We start from the raw sequence: 21,009 nt of genomic DNA, 5'->3' as shown, positions 1-21,009 counted from the left end.
CACAGAACAGAGAGTTGAGCTGATTGACTGTTCTTTTCAGACAAGAGCCCCCCCCCCCCCCCCCCTCACACACACACACACACACACAGACCCAGCCAGCTGATGAGCTGTTGTCTTTGCACGTGTCATTTCTATTGGCCTCAGCCATGATAAAACATGTTATTAGTGTCAGTGTCTCTATGCAATATCCAGCGGTGCTGTGCAGGCTGTTCGGTAGATGAGTGTTTAAAAAGCTATGTTCTGATGTGTATATTGAAGCTTGAATTAGAGCTGTCACTTTGGTGTCATAGACTGAATGCATGACAGAATTGAAAAATCATGTTTACATGATTAAAAATGTATGTCTGTTAAAGGAATATTCAGTTGCAATTTGTGAAGATATATAGTACCTTTCGCAACAAGCCTGTCAGCAGTGATTCCTGGTCGCTGAGGCTAAAATGATGTTGTTGCTTTTAAGAGATGATGTGGCAGGTAAAAACTTCCTTTCATAATGTTCTGTAATGTATCGATCTTGTGGAACCAGCTTGAAACTTGAATAAAATGGAAAAAAAAAAACTTTACCATGTGTTTCTCTTTTCCCAGGCTTGCAAGATGTCCTGCCAGAGTTCCTGCGTGGGCGTTTTGTGGAGGCAGCCCTCAGCTATGTGGCGTGCAACTCGGAGGGCGAGTTGCTCTGCAGCAACAATGACTGCTGGTGCCGGTGTTCCTCCCGCTTCCCGGAATGCAACTGTCCCTTCGCTGACATCAAGGTCATGGAGGAGAACCTGGAGAACAGCAAAGAGGCCTGGAGCAGCTTCAACCAAGAGTTCATGGAATCAGGTAGGAGCTGTAATGGATCATGTGAAACATGTCGAGGTGGACAAACTGCTAATAGTGACGTTGTGTTGAAAGAGGTTTTAGTTTTATGGCAAAGGGAAGCCATTGAGATTTTGTTGGAATGACTATTTAAAAACCAAATCAGTGGATGTGTCAGTAATGAAAAAGGTTTTAGGTTTAAGGACTGAGCAGTTAATCCTTTCATGTGCAATATATCAGTTGGTAAGACTGTTGTGGGCACAAGGAAACTTTGTAATACTCGTGTAGACAGCTTTAAGATATAATACATTGAAAATAAGGCTGTATTAAAGGTCCTTTTTTTTTCATTTTTCAAGTTTTGACCCATAAGAAGATAAATCTGTGGTTTTAAGAACCAAAACCAATTCAAGCTCAATCCACTCATGGTTTTAAATGTGCAAATTGAAAATGTGCATTAAAAGGGTTTGACAAATCAATCAGTTTTTCCACTAAAGAAAGTGCTGCTTGATTAATATGTCTTAATTCCTTTGAATAAACACAATAAGTTGTTGTTTGAGGCCTTAACTTCATAGTACATGATGCTCTGTTGATAAAATACACATTTTACTGATTACAGTTTTCATTTTGGCTGAGACAGGCTGAGGAGGTACTGAAGGTGTTTACAGTGAATAAGAAAGATGAGGCTTGGACAGCTGGACTGGGATTGTGTTGCATAAGATTGTTCCTGTTCCAGTAGGATGGTGATGAGTTATAGCTCCAAGCTGGCTTGCAGTTTTCCTCAGTAACACTCCATTTATTCGGTGTGTACCTGTTGTTCGAACTGTGTTAATAATCACTCGTGATATTTACTGACAAACAGAGCGCAGTCATCCAGGATGTGTGATAATACCTGGTGAGCAGTTCCGTCGCTGCTCATTTTCCTCATGAAGACAAAACATAATATATGAAAGCCTGATATGTGCGCGTCCATTGACTTCAGGATGCTGTATCTCTCATATTGAGGGATGTTGTCTTATAAGTCCATCAACCAGCAACGTCTAACTTTTGAAGGAAAATCATGCAAAATTTGAACAATAGCCACAATTATGAGATAAAGGTAAATGCTAAAAGATAGTAGAACAGTACCACAGGTAGAGAAGAATCATAAGTTGGTGAACTAACTTTTTTCCGACGGACAGGGGTTAAAGTTGTGCAAGGTTGTATTTTAACCCTAACCACGATCTTTTCCTAAAACCTAACCAAGTGGTTTTATTGCCTAAACTTATTGAAACTGCGACGGGCAGAAAACCCTGAAAGTGAACTTCTCCCAACAGCTGGAGGCTTTCGTCATTCGGAAGTGAGCACGGTTTCATCTAAACTGGGCTGGAAAAACTAAAGCTTTGCTTTGACGGCAAAACCTCTGAATGCGGTGAACTGAGCCAGGGTACGTTTGACGGCTTATGAATTCATTTCTTTTCATTTATAGAAGAAATGTTATGTTATTTCTTCTTTTTTAAAGGTAACATAATTTGCTTTAAAGGGCAACTCTTGCATTTTATTTAAACTTGGGTCTTACTGTACTAGTTCTAATGACAACTAAATAGTAATAATATTGTCCTCTATAAATCGACCTGTGATGTTTGCTGTAGCTGCGTGCACACTTTTGCTCACTCAGTCTGTTTTTCCTGGGGGCCCTGAGCCTCTCTTCTGATTGGCTGGCTGTTTTCTGAGTGATCAGATAAAAAAATATAGCAAATTTCAGGTAAAACAGTCAGAGAAACCAAATCCTGCAGGTGGGCGGGGCTTGGTGACTGCTTTGTTGTGACATCACAATGTTCCAGAAGTCCTGACGGCTGGTTTTAAGACTCAGTTTCTAAATACAGGCTGTGTGCATTTCTTTGTGGACTTGAGGCTTTGGTACTTTCACAGTATTAATATAGATTCTAGACTTGCTCTATAATCAAGACATGGACATCTACCTTTATACTATGTGGGATCTTTAAGGCCAATGTGAGGTCGTCACTGTTCGATTCCCTCACATTACGAACCTCAACTCCTTAGTTGTCGACCGTGTAAGATGACATCACTGTCAGCTTTGTTGTCTGATTGTAGTATTAATAGCAGCATACAAAGGAACAGTAGTTGGAGTAATACAAGAAGTTAAAGTAGTAATCTACACCGGTAGAAAAGGATAAGGAAGAATACAAGTTGTTACAATTTTATTACTAATGCTGAAAGTAAAACTTAAGAATTTATGATGAGTATGTGCGGAGGCCTGTTCCCCCTCATATGAAATTAAAAAGATAACTTCACAGCAGTGCGACTCATTTCTACTGAGCTAAGCTTCCTTATGAAAGTTGATAATTAAAGAAAAGTTGAATGGGAACTCAATATTGTCTCTTCATTCTCTAAAAAACACAGGACTTGGGCCTTACGTTATTACTCAGCAGAACTCAGTGTGTTATCTGTTTTTGACTTACTTCTTGAAACTGCTGCATTATTAAACATAATATAGTAGTGTGCGACAAAGTTCAGAGGCAGCAGTGTGAAAGCTGTGCGTTGGCGTGCCGACCGCGGTGACGGAGGCCCCATCAGGTGTATAATCTCATTCTTGTGCAATCGATTTTCAGCAAGCTGGGCCGCTTTATCAAAACTATTTATCACAGCGAGTGAGACACAGGTGTGTGATGTAATGGCAGCAATGATGAAGAACAAGTCGGGCGTCACTTTCTAAATTAGCTTTTTTTTTTTTCTTCCGTTTTCTTTTTTTTTTTTTTTGATACAACACATCACCAGCTCATTTTTTAATGACTTGGAAAGTGTAGGCAGGATTTAATTGGAGACAGGTTTCTGGCAGCCTTTTTTTTAAACTTTGTGTGAGTGTGTTGTGTCTCCCTGGAGAGTTCATGTGTGTGTGTGTGATTGCGTGTGCTACCATTTATGTGGAAATTGCTTTGAGAGTGACATTACGAAGGTAAGCAGCATTTTTCACGGCATTCACTTAGTCCCATTTTGACAGCACCTGACTTTTGCAAGGTGCTTTTTTTTTTTTTTTTTTCTGTGGCATATTAAAGCTTTCTGAAGATGCACTGACAGTATTGAATACAGAGGAGGAAGACGAGTATTTCTGAGGCTTCTCTTGTTCTGCTGACTTTATGGTTTTTGTCAGGAGCGTTAACTTTGTGCTGTTTGTCATGAAAAATGAGGCCTTTATGTACTTTTACAGACTGTGTTTGAATAAGGAGCTAAAAATATCATGAAAGGCTTCTCGGTTAGTCGCACACACACACACACACACACACACAAGGACAGACAGCGCATACACGCATATACTGTACACCCACAGGCATGTATCCAGGGATCATCAAATTTTTATCTAAATTTAAGGAACACTCAATCCACTTACACATTCACGCGTGCGCTCGTCCTTACACAGGAGCAAGTTGGGATGAAAAATGAATGCCCAAAGATGACAGGAGGGTAATCTACATGGCAAATAGTGTTTGACTTTCAGAGCTCTATGTTAGTGTTTATTGTCTCTCCCTCCTCTCTCTCTGTATTTCCATCTCTCCCCTTCTCTTCTAACTCGAACACACACACACACACACACACACACACACACACACACACACACACACACACACAGTGGTGTTTGGCTTCTGGGCGTGCCTAGGAAGTTGGGCTGACTCTCGTCTGCTGGGATGGGCTGATAAATTTATTGTGGTGAGAGGAAAACAACTGGGAGGATTGTGTGTGTGTGAGATTATTCGTGTGTGTGTCTGAGAGACAGAAGGAGGACAACGAAGAGACTAAATCATTTTGTGTGTCTGTGTGCGAGAGAAAAGAGGAGAATAATACCCTGAAACCTAAGCCACTCACTATTTCCCCAACTTAAAAACCCAAGGCTAGCTTGATAGCTAGCTACGCACGCAAACACAAATCACATGAGCTCTCTGCTCTAAGCTTTTCTCTTTTTTTTATTTCTGTGTAGATCTCATGTACAGTTTGTCCTGCGAAGGTATGAATGAGCCTGAGCCTGGAACATCACACCTTTTGGTTTAGCTGAATTGGAAAAGGCAGCTTTAAGGCTCAGCACTAGATTCCTCAATACCTAGTTCTATACAGTGTGTTAATGAAATTACACTCTCAGATTTCTGATACCGGATGCTTTTGTTTTCTTTTTAGTGTGTCTTGCCCTCCCAGGGGCTCAACGTTTTTCTAATGTAGTGATTCAAGGTTTCTGTATAGATTAATGTAGTTTAACAAACAGGAAATGAATGTTGTTGAAGTTATAAATTTAGTCCCAGATGTCAGCGCATCCCACCTGCTTTAGAATACTCCATTTTAATAGTTTTCAAAAGACAAAGACTCTCTGTCTTAAAGGATATGTTTGTCATTATTTTATATTAATTATTTTTTGGCCAAACCAACACTGGGTCGCGCTTGCTGACATTCTTTTGTCCACACGAAATAGTTTGGGTCTGGTGAGCTAAGACATAATAGCTCTATTTTCTCTCTACTGTTTTTACCTGTTCACCATTGCACAACATTTAAAGGAGCTATTTGTAAATTTTGCTATTGCTACACTGCTAACGTTAGCATTAACAGGTGTTTAAGAAATGTGCGAAGAAATTTACTCACCAAGATCTGTCTCCAGAGGTGGAAAGCAACGCCAATGTTAACTCTAGTCTCAATCACATCTTTTCTTCTACTAAAGCTAACATGCTAACCAGCTAGCCCTGGCACGTCTTGTCACTTTCTGATAGCGACTCACTGTAGCCTCCAATTACATATAAACAACAATGGCTGAAGCTCTTGTCAAGCGACAGTCACCCCCTTTTAATTCAATAGATTAAGTTATTGAAGAGAGGAAATACAGGTCTCTGAACTAACAAGTAATCCCTCTGATAATGAGCCTGGTATATCTAGTCTCTCTTCATTGTTGTCTAATAAACTATTTAAAACACTGTCAAGACTGCATGCTATTGCGCAATGTCACAAATTTATGTGTCAAGGTTCATTAAATTTGAACTCCACCTGGAACATTCACACAGATTAATTTTGCCTCCTCAACCAGAGGTTATTGCATATTGTGGTGATTCCATTGGAACGAACTGATCTGTGAAATTTCTTCATTTTAAATCCTGGCCTTTAGTCTGTATCTCAGTGCTTTCCAACATCCAACCCCATTCAATCCCTCTGAGCTAAACGTATTTAGAAATGGGTCACAAATGTATGCTTGAAATGTCAATGTATAAAATGTTACTGAACCAAGAGTAAATAGTGCATTCGTTTGGGACTATTTTCAGATGTGGATTAGCACAAATGTAAGGCACCCGTGAGTATTTACAACAGCATACTTAATGGAGACTCTAAATAAACTCCAGTGCCCACGTTCATCGTAATGAAGCAACCAAAACCACAAGATTAACTCACTTTTACTTTCACGTAAGTAATAAGTGAGTTGCATTCGGTTAAAGTTGATTGAAATTGAAAATGATTAATTTACATATACATTCATTTAGCAGTTTAGCATGGTCCATTACTTCACCAGGCATCACTCTGGCCGATTTGCAACGCGCCAGTGAACCCCAATTCTTCATCTCTGAGTCTGGAACACTTAGTGAAAAGTTACTCAAACTGGGCCAACACAGTTGACACAATGGTGCACTGACTCACATGTCGAAGAGCCAGTCTGATGATGGAATTATAATGGGAATCAGAATTACCATATCAATCGTATGTTGCAGCAAACAATCAAACCATGAGGATGGATCTTTGGGATATTACCTCAGCTGATGTGAGCAGTGAGTTCTCGGCCACCATACATGTTGCAGAGTGTAACTAACTAATGAGGTCACTCATACATGAAACATAAGATGGAGCTCCTCGGTAATTGAGATTCAATTCCCTGCTCCAAGGGTGGCTAGGAGGCAATGTGTTATCTCCCCACTGAGAGGAGGACAGAGAGAGGAAAGAGGAAAAATCCCAGAGTCCTTTTAAAGAAGAGAGACTCTCGGTTCATGTCGGTCCGAGGAGGGACTTATACATTGACTGTAAAGCATTAAACATCAGAACAATGTTTGAACACCTCAGTCTGTAATTCAGTTCTGTAGATTTCTGCGGTGGTGATTAGAGAATCCTTAATATAAAAAAAGTGATAAAAGGACCACGTTGATGTTTACATACTGCAGATGATATGCACTTCATGTATACTCTGGCTGACTGCAGACTATTTTTCATGTTGGCAAAGTGTAAAATGAACTTGCACAGTTCATTTTACACTCACAGTATTTCTTTTTCTCACTGTTAACAAATGCGATTAAAGACCAAAAAACAAGAATAAAGTCATCCTCCTGATAATGAACCTGGTCTTCATAATTCCCCTGTGCCACAGAGCTCTATTGTTGTCTAAAAACTATTAAAAACACATCAATGAGTAACACTGCTGCAACATTTTACTGTTAGGCGGTACAATAAATAGACTGATATCATAATTATACATATTTTTTTTGCCGTTCTAGGGATGGCAGTGCTGGCCCTTCATTGGTTGGAAAATGAAATATCTCAATAAGCATCGGATATGCATAAACATTGGTACAAATATTCATGTTCCCCACATAATGAATTGTAATACAGTATATGGTAAAAAAATTTTTATGTTGCTTGATATTTTGAAAAAGTAATGCATTCCAGCTGCACTTTGTGTTTAGTGCTAATTTGCATGTTAGCATGCTGACATCATCATGTTAACATGAGAGCCGCTATCATTACATATATTACCACCATCACATACCTGTACTGTTTTTACATTTACATCCCAATGACTGGCTCATAAAGAGCCTTTCAAATACTTTTATCCTTCTTTTACTTCAAATGCACGTTGAGCAACTTTATTTATTAGGCGAAAGACTAATAATGAAAGGCAATTTCAATACATATCACCATGACAATATTAAGGAGAAATTCAAGCAGCCATGCAAATAATTTCATCGTTGTGAGGAGCTGTTGTACCTGCTGCATCACGGTGCTCAACACCAGTCACACAGTGTTAATTGCATGTTCTGTGCTTGCTGAACCACTCTCTAATGTTCACGTCCAGTGAACCTGTCCAACAGGTTGGTAATGTAACCATTAGGCCAGCTAGTCGGACCGTGAGGCAAATTACATTACATTAAACAACAACAACAACCAAGACAAGTTTTTGTGACGAACACAGTCCCCATGGCAGGATGTACATTACGTACACTGCAGAGCACAGCTTCTGCTGAAGTATATTTCAGCAGGTTAGGTAAGTCGGAGCTTTTCAACAAGAATAGAGGGACAAATTGAGATTATAAAAGCCCTGTAATGGCACAAACACAAAAGCATTTACTGAGAATCAGTCACCATAATACTTACCACATGTGGAGGTCTGTCTGTTCATAACAGAGGACAGAGTACAATAGAGGAAGATCATTTTTAGAACTGGCCCTGGTACCTTCTTTTGGTACATTTGTCAAAAGCACGGTGTTTATTGGTTAGTATTTGCAAAGCAACCTGTGTTTACATTTGCCTGAGAAGGACCTCTTATGTTGCTGCAAAAACTCTTACTGTAGGATGGAAGGGGCAACAAACACTGGAGACTGGTTGGTCATGTGACCGTGATGTAGTTGGTTTATAGTCCAACATTAGCTTAGCATTAGCTGTTAGTGAAGATTATCCTGCTGAACCAAAAAAGTAAGTATCATAAACTTTGCTTGTATTTACCTTGCTGAGTGGTACTTTCATATCAGTGACAGACAGCACTGTTCAACCATTATCTCCTTGTTACAATTAGCAGTCATATATCAAGGATGAATCCATAGATCTTGATCATAAATAATTACATCTCTCTCCCAGTAAAATACCGTCTAACGGATTCTTCACCTTCTCTGTTCTACATCACAGAACTGTTCTTGTAGTTTTGCAGTGCAGTACAAGTCTTCTAATCGTCTCTCTTCCTCCATTATGTTAATTAAAAAGCCTCCCTGCAAGCGAACAGGAATCTGTTTGATACTTGGTACCACCTACAAACAGTCCTGGCATGGATTCCACTCGACGCTATCAGGACACCGCTGCTTTAAATCTCTGCCCATTTCCACCTTTATTGCTGTCATAAAGCATGCTGTCTCAGGGTGCAGATGTAGCACGTGCTAGATTTATCAAAATATCAAAAGGAGGAGGGATTATTTTAGTCCCAGAGATGGGCTTCGCCTCAGCTCAAGATTTGGCATCACTTCCCCTACCTTCTCATATCATTTCCTTCATTTATTTCACAGGAGGACTGTGTTTGGCACAGGCAGCCTTCTTTGCTTCCGCTTTATTTCTTTCCTTTTTTTCCCATTGTCTTTTTTTCTCGTTTCCCCTCAAGGCTAACTGTCCATCATTATTTCTTCCTTTTACAGTGGGAATCTCAAACCTAATCTTTCTTTCAGTGTGCTTTTGTTATAGCTGCTGTTATCACTGTCTCATAGTACCTTTTGAGTGAAAGCAAACATAAGCATGTGTTACACTGTGGATTAAGGGTTTCATGAGAGTCCAGCGTGCTCATCTCGCCAGACTTTTACATCATAGCACTGTTTAGAGATATATAGGTGTAGAATCCATGTGACTTCATACTCGAGATTTATTCATCTGGATAAACCATTTAGATTCACTCACTTGATACTTACCGTAGCTGTCAATAGCCATCATTAATGCTTGAAAAAAAACCTTTTTAGTTTTTAGATTAGAAACCAATCTTAATTATGTTTTTTATCAAACATCAGAAAAGAAAACATGTTCTCAAAAACTGCATTCTCTGATCTGAAATGCTTTTCTCTCAGCTAAAGTGTGCTAATGCAGATTAATGGGTGAAGGAATTTAATGAGGAATTCCATTAAAATTAATTGGTTAAAAAATGCTTCTACTTAGTCTAAGGATCACAAATCCATACAGGAAACTGTATCAGTTCAAATGACCACATATTTGCAAAAGCAGTTTGCTGTTAATTGTACTTTAGCAACAGACTAATGGTCTCACTGGGTGAACAAATGACATCTCCATGATCTAGAAATGGTAACAAAACTCCTACAATCTTCCCCAAGTAACTCAATATGAAGCTTGTTCTGTTTCTGTGTAAAAAGCCAGGCTTTGCAGTGATGGGCCCCTCTCAAAATTTAGTGTCAGTGAGAAAGGGCATGAAAAAATGTACATCGTATATTTACATCATGTTAAGAGCATATTACAGTGTATTAAAGGAGATATTTCTTGGTAGTTATAGTATTTCAACAAAATCAGCAATAAAATATAAACTAGTATCATCTGCGTAAAGACATATTCGACAGTCATGCTCAAAAGAGGACAGGATTCTAGTTCTGGACATCTCCAACTTTTGTAAAAGCAAAGACTGACCAACTGTGTCAACAACAATCTATGATTACAAAAGCACAGCCTTGTATCTATTTCATTATTTAAAAACTAAGGTAACAGCTGAAATGTAGTTATGATTGACCCTATAAACAGACTGATGTGGATTTCTCAGCCTTTGGCTGAACATCAGCAGGGAAAAGCTGAAGGCTTCAAAATCGCGACGTTTGGCCCTCAGGGCCTCAGGTCCAACATCAGTAATGAAAGGCAGAAGAGAGAATGGACGCCTGATAATAATTTTGGCATGTTACTGCCACCTGTTAGGAACAGAGCATTAATCTAACAATACCTTAACCATAGTCTGTTTGCCATAACCATAATGACCGATAACCTTACCATAGTTGCCATATAAGATAAGTTCCCACTGTAACTAACCTGGGGTTTCGTGGAATTGTCCAATATTGACATTATTGTTTGGTGTTAGCATTGCACCCGTGTGCGCTTGTGCTGTGCCTGACCATCAATTGTACAATGAGGAAGTGGAGGGATTAAATGTCTAAACATCTTGGTTGCAATCATTCCCATAAATGGGATGACGAGCAGCTGGTGAAGCTGGAACATGGCCCCCAAGAGATTGGAATTTGTTGTTTTGTGATTTATCATCAGGTTCTTCACGAACATGTCAAAACGTGTAGCTCACATTTCTCTGTAAACATAATTTTAATCAGCTCTTACAGGATTAGTTATGATGACAAACATTATTGTTCTAAAAACTGCAATTTTGACAACATACAGTACGTAATGGCCGAGCAAAACTGAAAATGATCAGTTCCCACAAATGCCTTCATACAATTTTACACACACACACACAAACACGCACACACACACACACACACAAACACACTTCAAACATTAATTTACCTCTAATGGATTTCATGAAGCCTCCAGGGAAGGTCACCCTCACCCCATCATGATGTTATTCAGTTCCCGAGAAGTAAAAGATGAGGTGTCTTCTGTTGCGAGGCTTGAGTGACTGAAGAGTCACATCGGAGATCACAAAAGAAAAAAACAGGATATTACTGACTGAAAGGGACAACCCCAGATTAGTTAAAAGCTTTTATATGTGTGTGTGTGTGTGTCAGAAGGTCTGTTCAGTGGTAGCATTATTTAACTTCCTGGGGTTTTGCCAAAATGATCAAAAAGTAGTAATTTATTTTCTTCAGGAAAAATGCAACAGAAAAGTGAAACCGTGTTTGGATAATAAGCCACTTTCTGTTTGAAGATTGGTGCATGTCATGTCCTCACTGGTGCTGCCTCCCGTTCCATAATTAACTGTCATCAACCATTGTCTGCTGTGATCAGCCATGTAGTCAGATGGCTTGATATTACTGGCTTATTGAACGAGGTGATTCCATCAGGTCTTTGACTTATGTAAGGTCCCCATGGCAAATAAAATGTGTGGCATTGATCATATCTGATCAATATTTGAGAGGTTAGGGGTGGAGGGATTGACATGCTCTGCTGTGCTATCTCCACACAGCCTACACACTCTGCTATTGACAGCTCCTGCCCAACATAGACAACAAGAAAAGGCTTTTTCTGGGCGATGGTGGTTAGCAGAGTGAGTGCTGATGCCTGCACATCACGATCATAGAGGCACAGTTGAAAGCTTTGGCCGACTGCTGCAAATGTGCGTGTCTTTTTATGGCTATGTTGGCCGGCTGTGCATCGGTAGCATTTGATGGTCCTTTCTAGTTGCTGAGCGCGGTTTGGGGGTGGGTCAGTTTCAAAATACTGTTTTTCAAGTTATTCAGCAGTCTGTTTGTAGGGCCCAGACCTGTGGAAAGAAAAGACAGAGCTGAGCCAGAAGCAAATACATTTTAAGTGCAAAGAGAACATACACTGTCCAACTAACTGTGTGTGTCTGCTGTTTGGTGCTGAGCAGGAAGCGCACGGCGGGGTCACAGTTTTGTCAGTGCAAACAGCTGCCTGCTGTGACATTGTGAGATTGAAGTGTTTTCACATTGTTATTTGATGCATTGTTGAAATGAAAATACAAGTTAAAGCTGCACTGAGGGATTGTTCTGGTTTATTATAACTTGAGTCTAGTCATTCCCACGTGTATGTATACTGACTAGGTTAGGTGCTGAAATGAATAACTGGGAATGCATTAACATCACTATAAAGAGTCGTCTAATAAGGTGAAAAGCTTGGCTTTAAACAGACTTATTCTGAAGGGCAAAATGAAGGCAAATACTAAAATTAGAACCATATTATGTCAAACATCCATCATAGATTGAAACTAGCTTCGTGGTAAGACTTTGACCTGTCGCACTCACACTTGTTTACAGTTTCCCTATGCAAGGTCACTCACTTTCAGTTTTACCTCAAAATAAAATGGTTTTGTGGATGTGGATTAATGGAGATGAATAAATGCAAATATGGAGACCAGAGTGTTAGTTTAAGGGTTAGATAGTGGAGCTAGGGGGTAACACCCTCACCTTTCTTCTAGCACGACCCTCAGGCCACAATTTACTGTCGGACTCAAGAAATAACAAACAATTACTGAACAGGATGACGCTCCGGACGATGGTCCATTTCCATGTGTCTATTTGAATGACAGCCGAGTGTCCATGTCAGTGTTGTAGTTGAGTCTCTAAACCTCGAGTATGAGTCAAGACTCCAGTCCCCAGTGTTTGAGTCGGAGTCACCATTTTAAAGGGAGTTTATTTACTCTGTGTTACAAAATTCATCAGCGCTCAAGTCCAAGCTGAGTCACAGGACTCGAGTCACGAGTCCGCAACACTGGTACACGTGCAGCTGCTTCACTGTCTCTTTGAGTGTCTTATAACCAGATGCTCTGCTGTTTATCTGCCACAGCTAATTAGGCCTGCAAGTATAAAACTAGTATATCTGAGGAGAACATAACTGCTAATATGTTGTTCTTTTATTTTGCACTATTCATTTGTGTAACACACACACACACACACCTCGTGAGATCTTTCGTTTAAATGGCCATGTGTTGTTTGTTTTTTCTTTGTTTTGCTTGTGTTGACATTTGATTGGATTTGGAGGTTTCAGACAGTGTGATCTCAGTCAGTCAGTCAGTTTACAGAGTAACATTGTGTTTCCCGCTGCTCTACTTTCCCTCTCTGGATCGCCGGCTTCGACCTCTCTTGTTTCTCTTTAAAATCCCTGAAAACAGAACAGCCACTGGTCACTGTTGGAGTGTTACAATGAGAATCAGCAGGGGAGTAAGCATTTACAAAGCCCGGTCAATAGAGGATTAAGGAGTGTGTGGAGTGTGTGTGTGTGTGTGTGTGTGTGTGTGTGTGCCTGTTCGTCAAAGCACACACACACACACACACATAGACACCCACAAACACACTGAGGTTACCAATCAGCAGAATTACATAAAATTACATAAAAGTTTTTTTGTTCAAGCTGTAGAGAGTCCAATAAAGAAACTAATTATGTGAAAATATATTAATCCACAAGAAATGGAGTAGGTGTATGAAGTGTATTTGGGCAAAACTGCTGCAGTGACTTTATTGCTATGAATTGCCCAATTAAACAAAAAAGTAAATAACGTTTTTGTTAAAAATTTTACTGAACTATCACGTTTGCCGTTGCAACACAGTAAATCACCTCCTGACAGCATCATCTAAAGGTTTACCAGAGAAACAATGACCTTATAAAAAGGCATAAGAAGAAATTGAGACAATAATAATTATCATAATAATTATAGTAATTAGATTTATGGGGCACTTAACATGCAATCAGCACAAAGTGCTCTCCAGTGGTGAGATGATTCAAAACATAATCAACATTAAGGACAATTCAAGAGGTAAATAATGAAACTGTGCAAATACATACAAACATATACACACAAAGCCACATAGCCATGTACACACACACACAGACTAAACTTTCAAGAGACTTTCAAAGAAAAAAAAAAGAAAGATAAAAACTCTCAATGAAAGAACATCCAGCAGCACAGAAGTGTAGTCTATCAGCTGTTAGTAAAAGCCATTCTCGTTTTTTAAGACGAGATTTTAAAGGCCCGACGTTCGGTGGAGAGCTGTTCAATCACCCTTTGTTTTTTAACCTAGCAGACCTGAGGGCCCCGCTCGGACAGTGAGGTTGTAAGGAGCTCAGTTACTCTGAAGCGAGATCATCAAGAGCCTCGTACGTGATTGAAAGAAAAAATGGCTTCTAAAAAGAGACTGGAAGCCAGAGCAGTTGTGTGAGAATCGCTTTGTTTTGTTTGGCCTAATATGTTTTCTTCTAATGATAATATCTTTTTTATGAAGAAGGTAAAAGTTTTGTCACAGTCGTGTGCAGCAGGGGAGGAGAGTTCACAGCTGACTGATGGTATTAAACAGGATTTTGGGGTTGTGCTGGTTGGCAGAGATTAGCTGTGAGAAATACTGGTCCCTGACTTCCTTCACCTTACAATTGTATGAACATGAGCAACAGGTAATAAACCTGCAATTTATCGCACTTCCACCCGCGTCCGTCCTTCTTACATCTTCTTTTAAGGCTATGGACTTTCTCATTTGTCTAAGAGCCAGTTTTGACAGTTAAAAATCTAAATCTAGTTTGTAGAGGAACAACCATGTCCAGTGTAACATAACTGATTAAAGGCGATTAGCTGGTGATTTATATTGGAAGGAATGGGCAAATTGTCACTAGCAGTGTTAAAAAAGTGAGGAGAAAGACTGAGAGCACGGAACTGGACATTTTGAGCTTTTGAGGTTTTTATCTTAGCTTGGAAAAACTGCAGTTTACACATAGGTTAAGTCTCTAACGAAGAGACTGTCTAGATTCAGAGCGAGTGTCAACGCCAGGTCAACAGTTGTGGGACGAACTTGTTGGACTCTATAACATTCAAAAACTGTTGTAGCTCAGTTTGAGGTTTTCTGAAAGTTAGAAGTTAAAAGTTGGGGGACAATGAATAACAATACAGAGAACTGGCGTGACAGAGTTCATTTCAAATACCATGACCCTCTAAACTAAAACTAGCTAAATTATCAACAGAAATAAAGCTGCACTTAAAATAATTTTGGAAAATTACAGCAAGGCGATTTGCCTTGGGAAAGCTGAACAGTAATTTGGACGACGGAGTTCATTTAGCCTCGCTGTACTCACCTGCTCTAAACCATGTTTCTGATCAAAATAAATCAAGGGTTTTCAGTGATAATAAAATCATTTAAAATAAAGGTTTTCGTTAGAGACAGTATCATAGGTCCTGATGATACACGTGCACCTCACCTGGAGGCGGGGCTTGCTGCTGCATCCTCAGCACCCCTGCTGCTCATGGCTGAGCAACATCTGTGTGTGAACTGTTCCTCGGGACCAGCTGTGTCTGACGTGCGTCAATGAGCAGTGAAAATCACAGAATGACTTTTCACGCATTGCATCACACAGTGCAGTGGAGGCTCTAATTGTTAATCAGTCTCATCTAGGGTCACTGGATTTGAATTGATTTTAGCTTCATTAAAGTTTGATCTAACCAGAATGTATCTATACAGTTTTCTAACTGTTATTCACTGACTCACTCTCTGTTAGGCTGTTTTTTAGTCTTTCCATCTGCTTTGCTTGAGATTTTTCTCTCTGCTTGACTCCGGCAGTCAGGGGTTGTGTCTACAGTATCTGCAGTCAATCTTCACCTATTCACCCTGCCACAGCGGCTTCTCGATTCTCGCTAACTCTTCATTACAGCGGCACAAGGAGGAGAAGGAGGAAGAGCTGAGGAGGACGGAGAGAGAGAGAGAGAGAGAGAGAGTGAACAGTCACTTTTCTTTATCCATGTGTTGTGGTGGAGTAAGCATGATCTCCCTGAAGACTTGACCGCTGGCATCATCAAACCGGTGCAGATTTTTCTGGGGGAGGTTTGGCTGGGAGGGAACGCAGAGGTTGGTGGATCTGAAGATTATCCAGAAAGACAGAGGCGGACTCTGGAGTGACAAATCAACAGGCGAAGATGGGTGCAGTTTGATTTTTTTGACAACAACAACACAAGAGCCTGAGGCGAAGTGAAGGGGGCAGGAGAAAGAAGATGAGTAGTTCATCAGTGATGCTCAATATGCTAGTTGCCTTCCTTACTTATACCACATCTAGGCCTATAAATAGCCCAAGGGCACGAGCCACACGCTGACAGAGAGGCAGGTGGCAGCAGTTCATCTCTGAATGTTGTCTAGGGTGAGAGGAGGTGATGCCACGGCTCTGCAAGGCATAACCTGTTAGCTATTAAACCTTCAACATGTGTAGAGGAGAGGAATAAAAAAAAAAGATCAGACAGAGGAGGAAAGGAGAGTAAATCAAGGTAGAGAGAGAGAGAGAGAGGAAAGCAGATGAGACGAGAGGGGAGGAGAGGACATGAAAGCAGAGTAAAAGAGATGAGATTATAGAGAAGGAGGGGAGAACAGATGAGGGGAAAAGGGGGGGGGATGATGTGAGGGGGAGGAGAGGAGGGTAAGTCAGCAGACAGAGGGTTTCCTGTAAAAAAAATGTTATTCACTGGAAGGAAAGAGAGAAGTATAAAAAGTAAGGACAGGAAATGGTGAGCAAAGCAAGAAAATGATCAAACAAAGTGAAGACAGGAGAGTCTGGGCAGACAGGAAATGGAGGGAAAAGTCAAGTCAGGTAATTTTTTTTTTTTTTTTTTTTTTTTTTCTAATCCCCACTAGCTCAGATTTTCCTCGTTCGAGGTTTGGCGACAGAGCGGCGCTTTCCCACGTGTTTTAAATCAAGCACCGGCTCTTAAACAGCAGCTGGAGACAGTTCTCTTCACAGCATGGGATCAGAGGAGATTCAGTGCTGCAGGACACACACTCGCAAACACAAAAACACACACACTCTTGATCCATAACTTCTACCCCTCCCCAAGTCTTGAGGAAAACACCCCCCTAACCCTAACCCCCCCTCCCTCCCAAAAGATAGAGATAACAGAAGAAGGAGGAAGAGCCATTCTTTCCCTCTGGGGTCAGTGTACTGAAACACTCTTATCGCTTCGCCCGCCTCACTTCCTCGGACACGGAGACGACCTCCGTGAAGCGTGACTAAGGTGGTGGTATCCAGGTGCTATGAGGACACATCATTTAGCAGGTAACCGCTGCAGTCGGGGGGGGGGGGGGACTCGGTCTGCTTAAAATCTATCAGCACCACAGCGAAGCTCAACCAGGCGGCTGCACGGAGATTCAAACCCCTTATCATCAGGTTGTTAACTGGTAAACATGCACTTTGAACCCCGACGAGCGAGTTTCATGTTGCCGGGGGATAATGGTACAGTAAAGCGAAGTGTAGCGTATATACTGCAAAATAAGCACAAACAGCAAACACAGATAATAGGAAATGTTTTTAAAATTTCTTTAGCCGTGAACAGGGATGAATTTATATTTATGATATATTTTGCCTTGTATGTGCATCTTTGCTTTTGACATTTAAGTATTCTTACACAGTATTCTTTACACTAACAATGGGTCGGACTAAAGTGTGGAGACTAAAACAGCTAAAAGGAGACTAAATATTAGACTTATACTCATCAAGTAGTCAGGCACATGTCTCCAAATAAATATAGAATAAATGTTAGCGAGCACATTTGCCAGAACATGTGTTTATTTGATGTATATATGAGTAGGATGCAAAAGTCTGAGTCAAGTCTCTGATGTCTTCTGGTTGTTAATTAGCGTTCTATAACCTGCTGCCATATCTAAGGGATTGGAAGCATGTAAATTATACACGAAAACAAGCCTCAAGTCCAAGTCGCAAACTTGAGTCACCGTCTCTGGAAAAATGTATACTCAAAATACACAAAAATCATAGACACATACTTCAGTTCCTAGTTTTGTTCTGGTTGAGAAGAAAATTAAAGCTTTAATCATGAGCACGACATGCGTCCACACACCACTGATATTCATTTAACACACTGTACAAACAAAACTCAAGTTTGTGCATTATACAAGGAAGTGTGTGATACAATTAGTCACATTTGTTTATAACACAAAACAATGTGTCCAGTGTTGCAAATCTAAAACACTGACTATGAGCAGGAAGAATGCATTCATTAAAATTGTATCAAATTATTATTTTCTCACCTAATCAGACATCAAAACACACAATGATGTGGGATAAACTGCTGTGCTCTAGGCCGACTAAACCGCCTAAACTTTGAATTATTCTGTACAAATGATGGTCAGTACGAACAGATGAAAGGAAACATATAAAACACTGGCAAATTCTGTTGAAAAAGCTGACATTATGTGTAGCGTGTGTTTGTAGCGCTCTTTGTTGGCGCTGTGTGTTTACAGCTGCTGGCCTGAGTGTCTGGACCGAGGCTCTGCTGGTGCCAAGTGCCTACGTGACTCTCCAGAGACTCAATTAGAACACAGACACACAATCTATCAAATGTCATCGCAGCGTGTGTGTGTGTGTGCATCGTTGTGTAATTGTGCAACTGTTTTTGATTCTGTGTGCGTGTGTGTGTGTGTGTCACAGCTGGATATGACCATGCAGACAGGCCTTCCAGTTAATGAGGTGCTCATTAATGAGCTTCTACAGCCAAAGAATGCTTTTTTTTTTTCTTTGCAGGTTCTTGCATAGTTCATCCTCTCTGGAATGAACTGGTATGAGGTGAACAGTTTGACAGTCGGACTGGAGGTCATACACCAATAGTCATATTTTTGAATAGACGTCATTTATTCAGATCAGGTCGTAGCCCTTCAGCCTGATCTGAGTGGGAAAAGTAAAGTAAGTAGTTGTCTCCTTAAGCACCTGCTTTCAAGGTTTCCTCTGAGTAATGCACCTGTTAGTGTGCCTGTAGATCTGCATGAATGTGCATTTGTCGTGAACATCTGAATCAAATAAACAGACGAATGATGTGATGCCTCCGGGTGATGAACAAAGCCAGAAGGCAAACAAGCTATAAACACAAGGAATAAACAATCTATGATCATCACTTATACTTGCAATGTTCCTGCAACTTCAGTCAGTGTGAACGGATCATACAGATGCTCCGTTTATGACTGCTCTCAAGCTCTCAAGGCAATTGTACAATTGTCTTGCCTTGCTTCAAATAATCAATATTCACATGAAAGTGTGATATTTTGGCTCGTCGTTCGCACCAGCTGAAGGATCCGTGTGTCTTTCTGTAATGACTTGAAATATGTTGTAAACACTAACCAGAGGAATAAATGGACCCAAAACACCAGCTGCAAGGATGCACTCAACTTTAAAAGTGAAATCATGTAGGATCAACAATATGCTCAATATCAACATCAACAAGTCTAAACTTGCAGAGGTTTCCAGATGTGTTCTCAAGTTTAATCTCATTATCGGGAAACCTGTGCGCTATTAAAGCATCAGTTTAGCTTTGGGTCAGTTCATCTCTGTTGTAAATGTTTCTTCTGCGCTTAGACCCCACATATAAGAGATATCTTGTCAATGTGGGAAGAAACACATCATCACATGTATGTAAACAGGAAAACGTTCGTGCTCAGGTACGATAGGTCTAGATTTTTATTTGCAAATGCCAAAGAAAGTGACAGCTAAAAGCAAATTCAGATGATTTGTACATATATATCTTTCTCCCTTCTCCCTCATCATCGCTCCACATGGTGCCATCCCTCTTCAAAACCCCCCAATCACACTCGCCAGAGGGAGTCTCCCACTGACTGTTTAACCATATCTTAATGAGAAAGGCATAATGCATCCTGTTCCTCTTTTCACGACCCATGGAGCTTATTCCTAACTACCTTTGACCACATCTCCAAGGTGAAGGAGAGGTTTGCATTATTAATTCGGACAGCAGACGGCTCTGGGAGCACAGTGTCATGGAAGCATGTCAGCCATTTCCTGTTGCTGAGATGAGATTGTGAGAGTGAGAAGCAGTCGGGATGAGGATCAGCAGATCCGGGTCTGAGGCCATGGTTCTCTGCTGGAAAGCGGTGGGTTGCTCTCTTCGGGTTGGGATGGAGTTTCTGCCCCAACTGACTTGGGGTCTTGTCCACAATTGAGGGTAGGATGGAGCGGGAAATTGACCGCTGTGGTGAATAGGGAGCTGAGCTGGAAGGCAAAGCTCTCAATTTGCCAGTCGATCTTGGTTCCAACCCTCACCTCGGTCTGAAAGGGAGCTCTGAGTGGAGCTGATGATCCTTTGCGTTGAAAAGGAGCCAGTTGAGGTGGTTCAGGCATCTGGTTACGATGCCTGTCGGGAACCTTCAAGTGGAGGTTTTCCAGGCACATCCACGTCCCGTGGTAGTACGGCTCAGGGTCCAGAACATGCTGGAGAGATTATACATTTCATCTGGCCTGGGAACACCCCAGGATCCCCCAGGAAGAGCTGGGAAATGTTGCTGGGGAGAGGGATGTGTGGACTGTTTTGCTTGACCTACTGCCACTGAGACTCATTTAATTCTAACTGAGAAGCATCGTTGAGAAGCAGCGAGCTTGAGTTGTTTGTTGTCCAGCCTGATAAAACTTTGGTCACTCGACCCACAAGTCTTGAACAAAGAGACACTCCTGCATCTTGTTTTTATAGATTTCCAGTGAATTAAGTTGACACATATTACAGTTTGGTCTTTGTGTTTGTCTCATTGGAAGAGGAGCACAAGGTATTTTCCCACCTATTATAACAGCAACGTCTTCGCCCATTGGATCATTGTCTCTTTTTGACGCTCTGAGCACAGATACTATAGGTTCTTGTAGTTTGGACTATATTAATAACACACATCTCCTGGTGGGGAGGGAGTTCGACCAGTCCATTAAAAGGTGAGATGGAAGCATAGCAAACCATTAGTACTTTATGTGATTTAAGTGCTGACCTTACTTGTAAATTGAAATTATATATTAATAATATATATATAT

At 40.7% G+C, this 21,009-nt stretch overlaps 1 protein-coding gene across 1 annotated transcript in view; it reads left to right on the top strand.

Annotated features, from left to right (window-relative positions):
• The window catches only part of brinp2 (bone morphogenetic protein/retinoic acid inducible neural-specific 2), a 203,892-nt gene that overhangs the window by 157,663 nt on the left and 25,220 nt on the right, over positions 1-21,009 (top strand). Inside the window, exon 6 of the mRNA XM_056390563.1 lies at positions 583-819. Coding sequence (XP_056246538.1) covers positions 583-819 — 237 coding nt within the window. The remainder of the gene's footprint in view (positions 1-582; positions 820-21,009) is intronic.

Source organism: Seriola aureovittata, chromosome 12 (genome assembly GCF_021018895.1).
Source record: "Seriola aureovittata isolate HTS-2021-v1 ecotype China chromosome 12, ASM2101889v1, whole genome shotgun sequence".
Taxonomy (NCBI): domain Eukaryota; kingdom Metazoa; phylum Chordata; class Actinopteri; order Carangiformes; family Carangidae; genus Seriola; species Seriola aureovittata.
The sequence above is the reverse complement of the archived record's forward strand: the minus strand, read 5'-3'. Positions and strand labels throughout refer to the sequence as shown.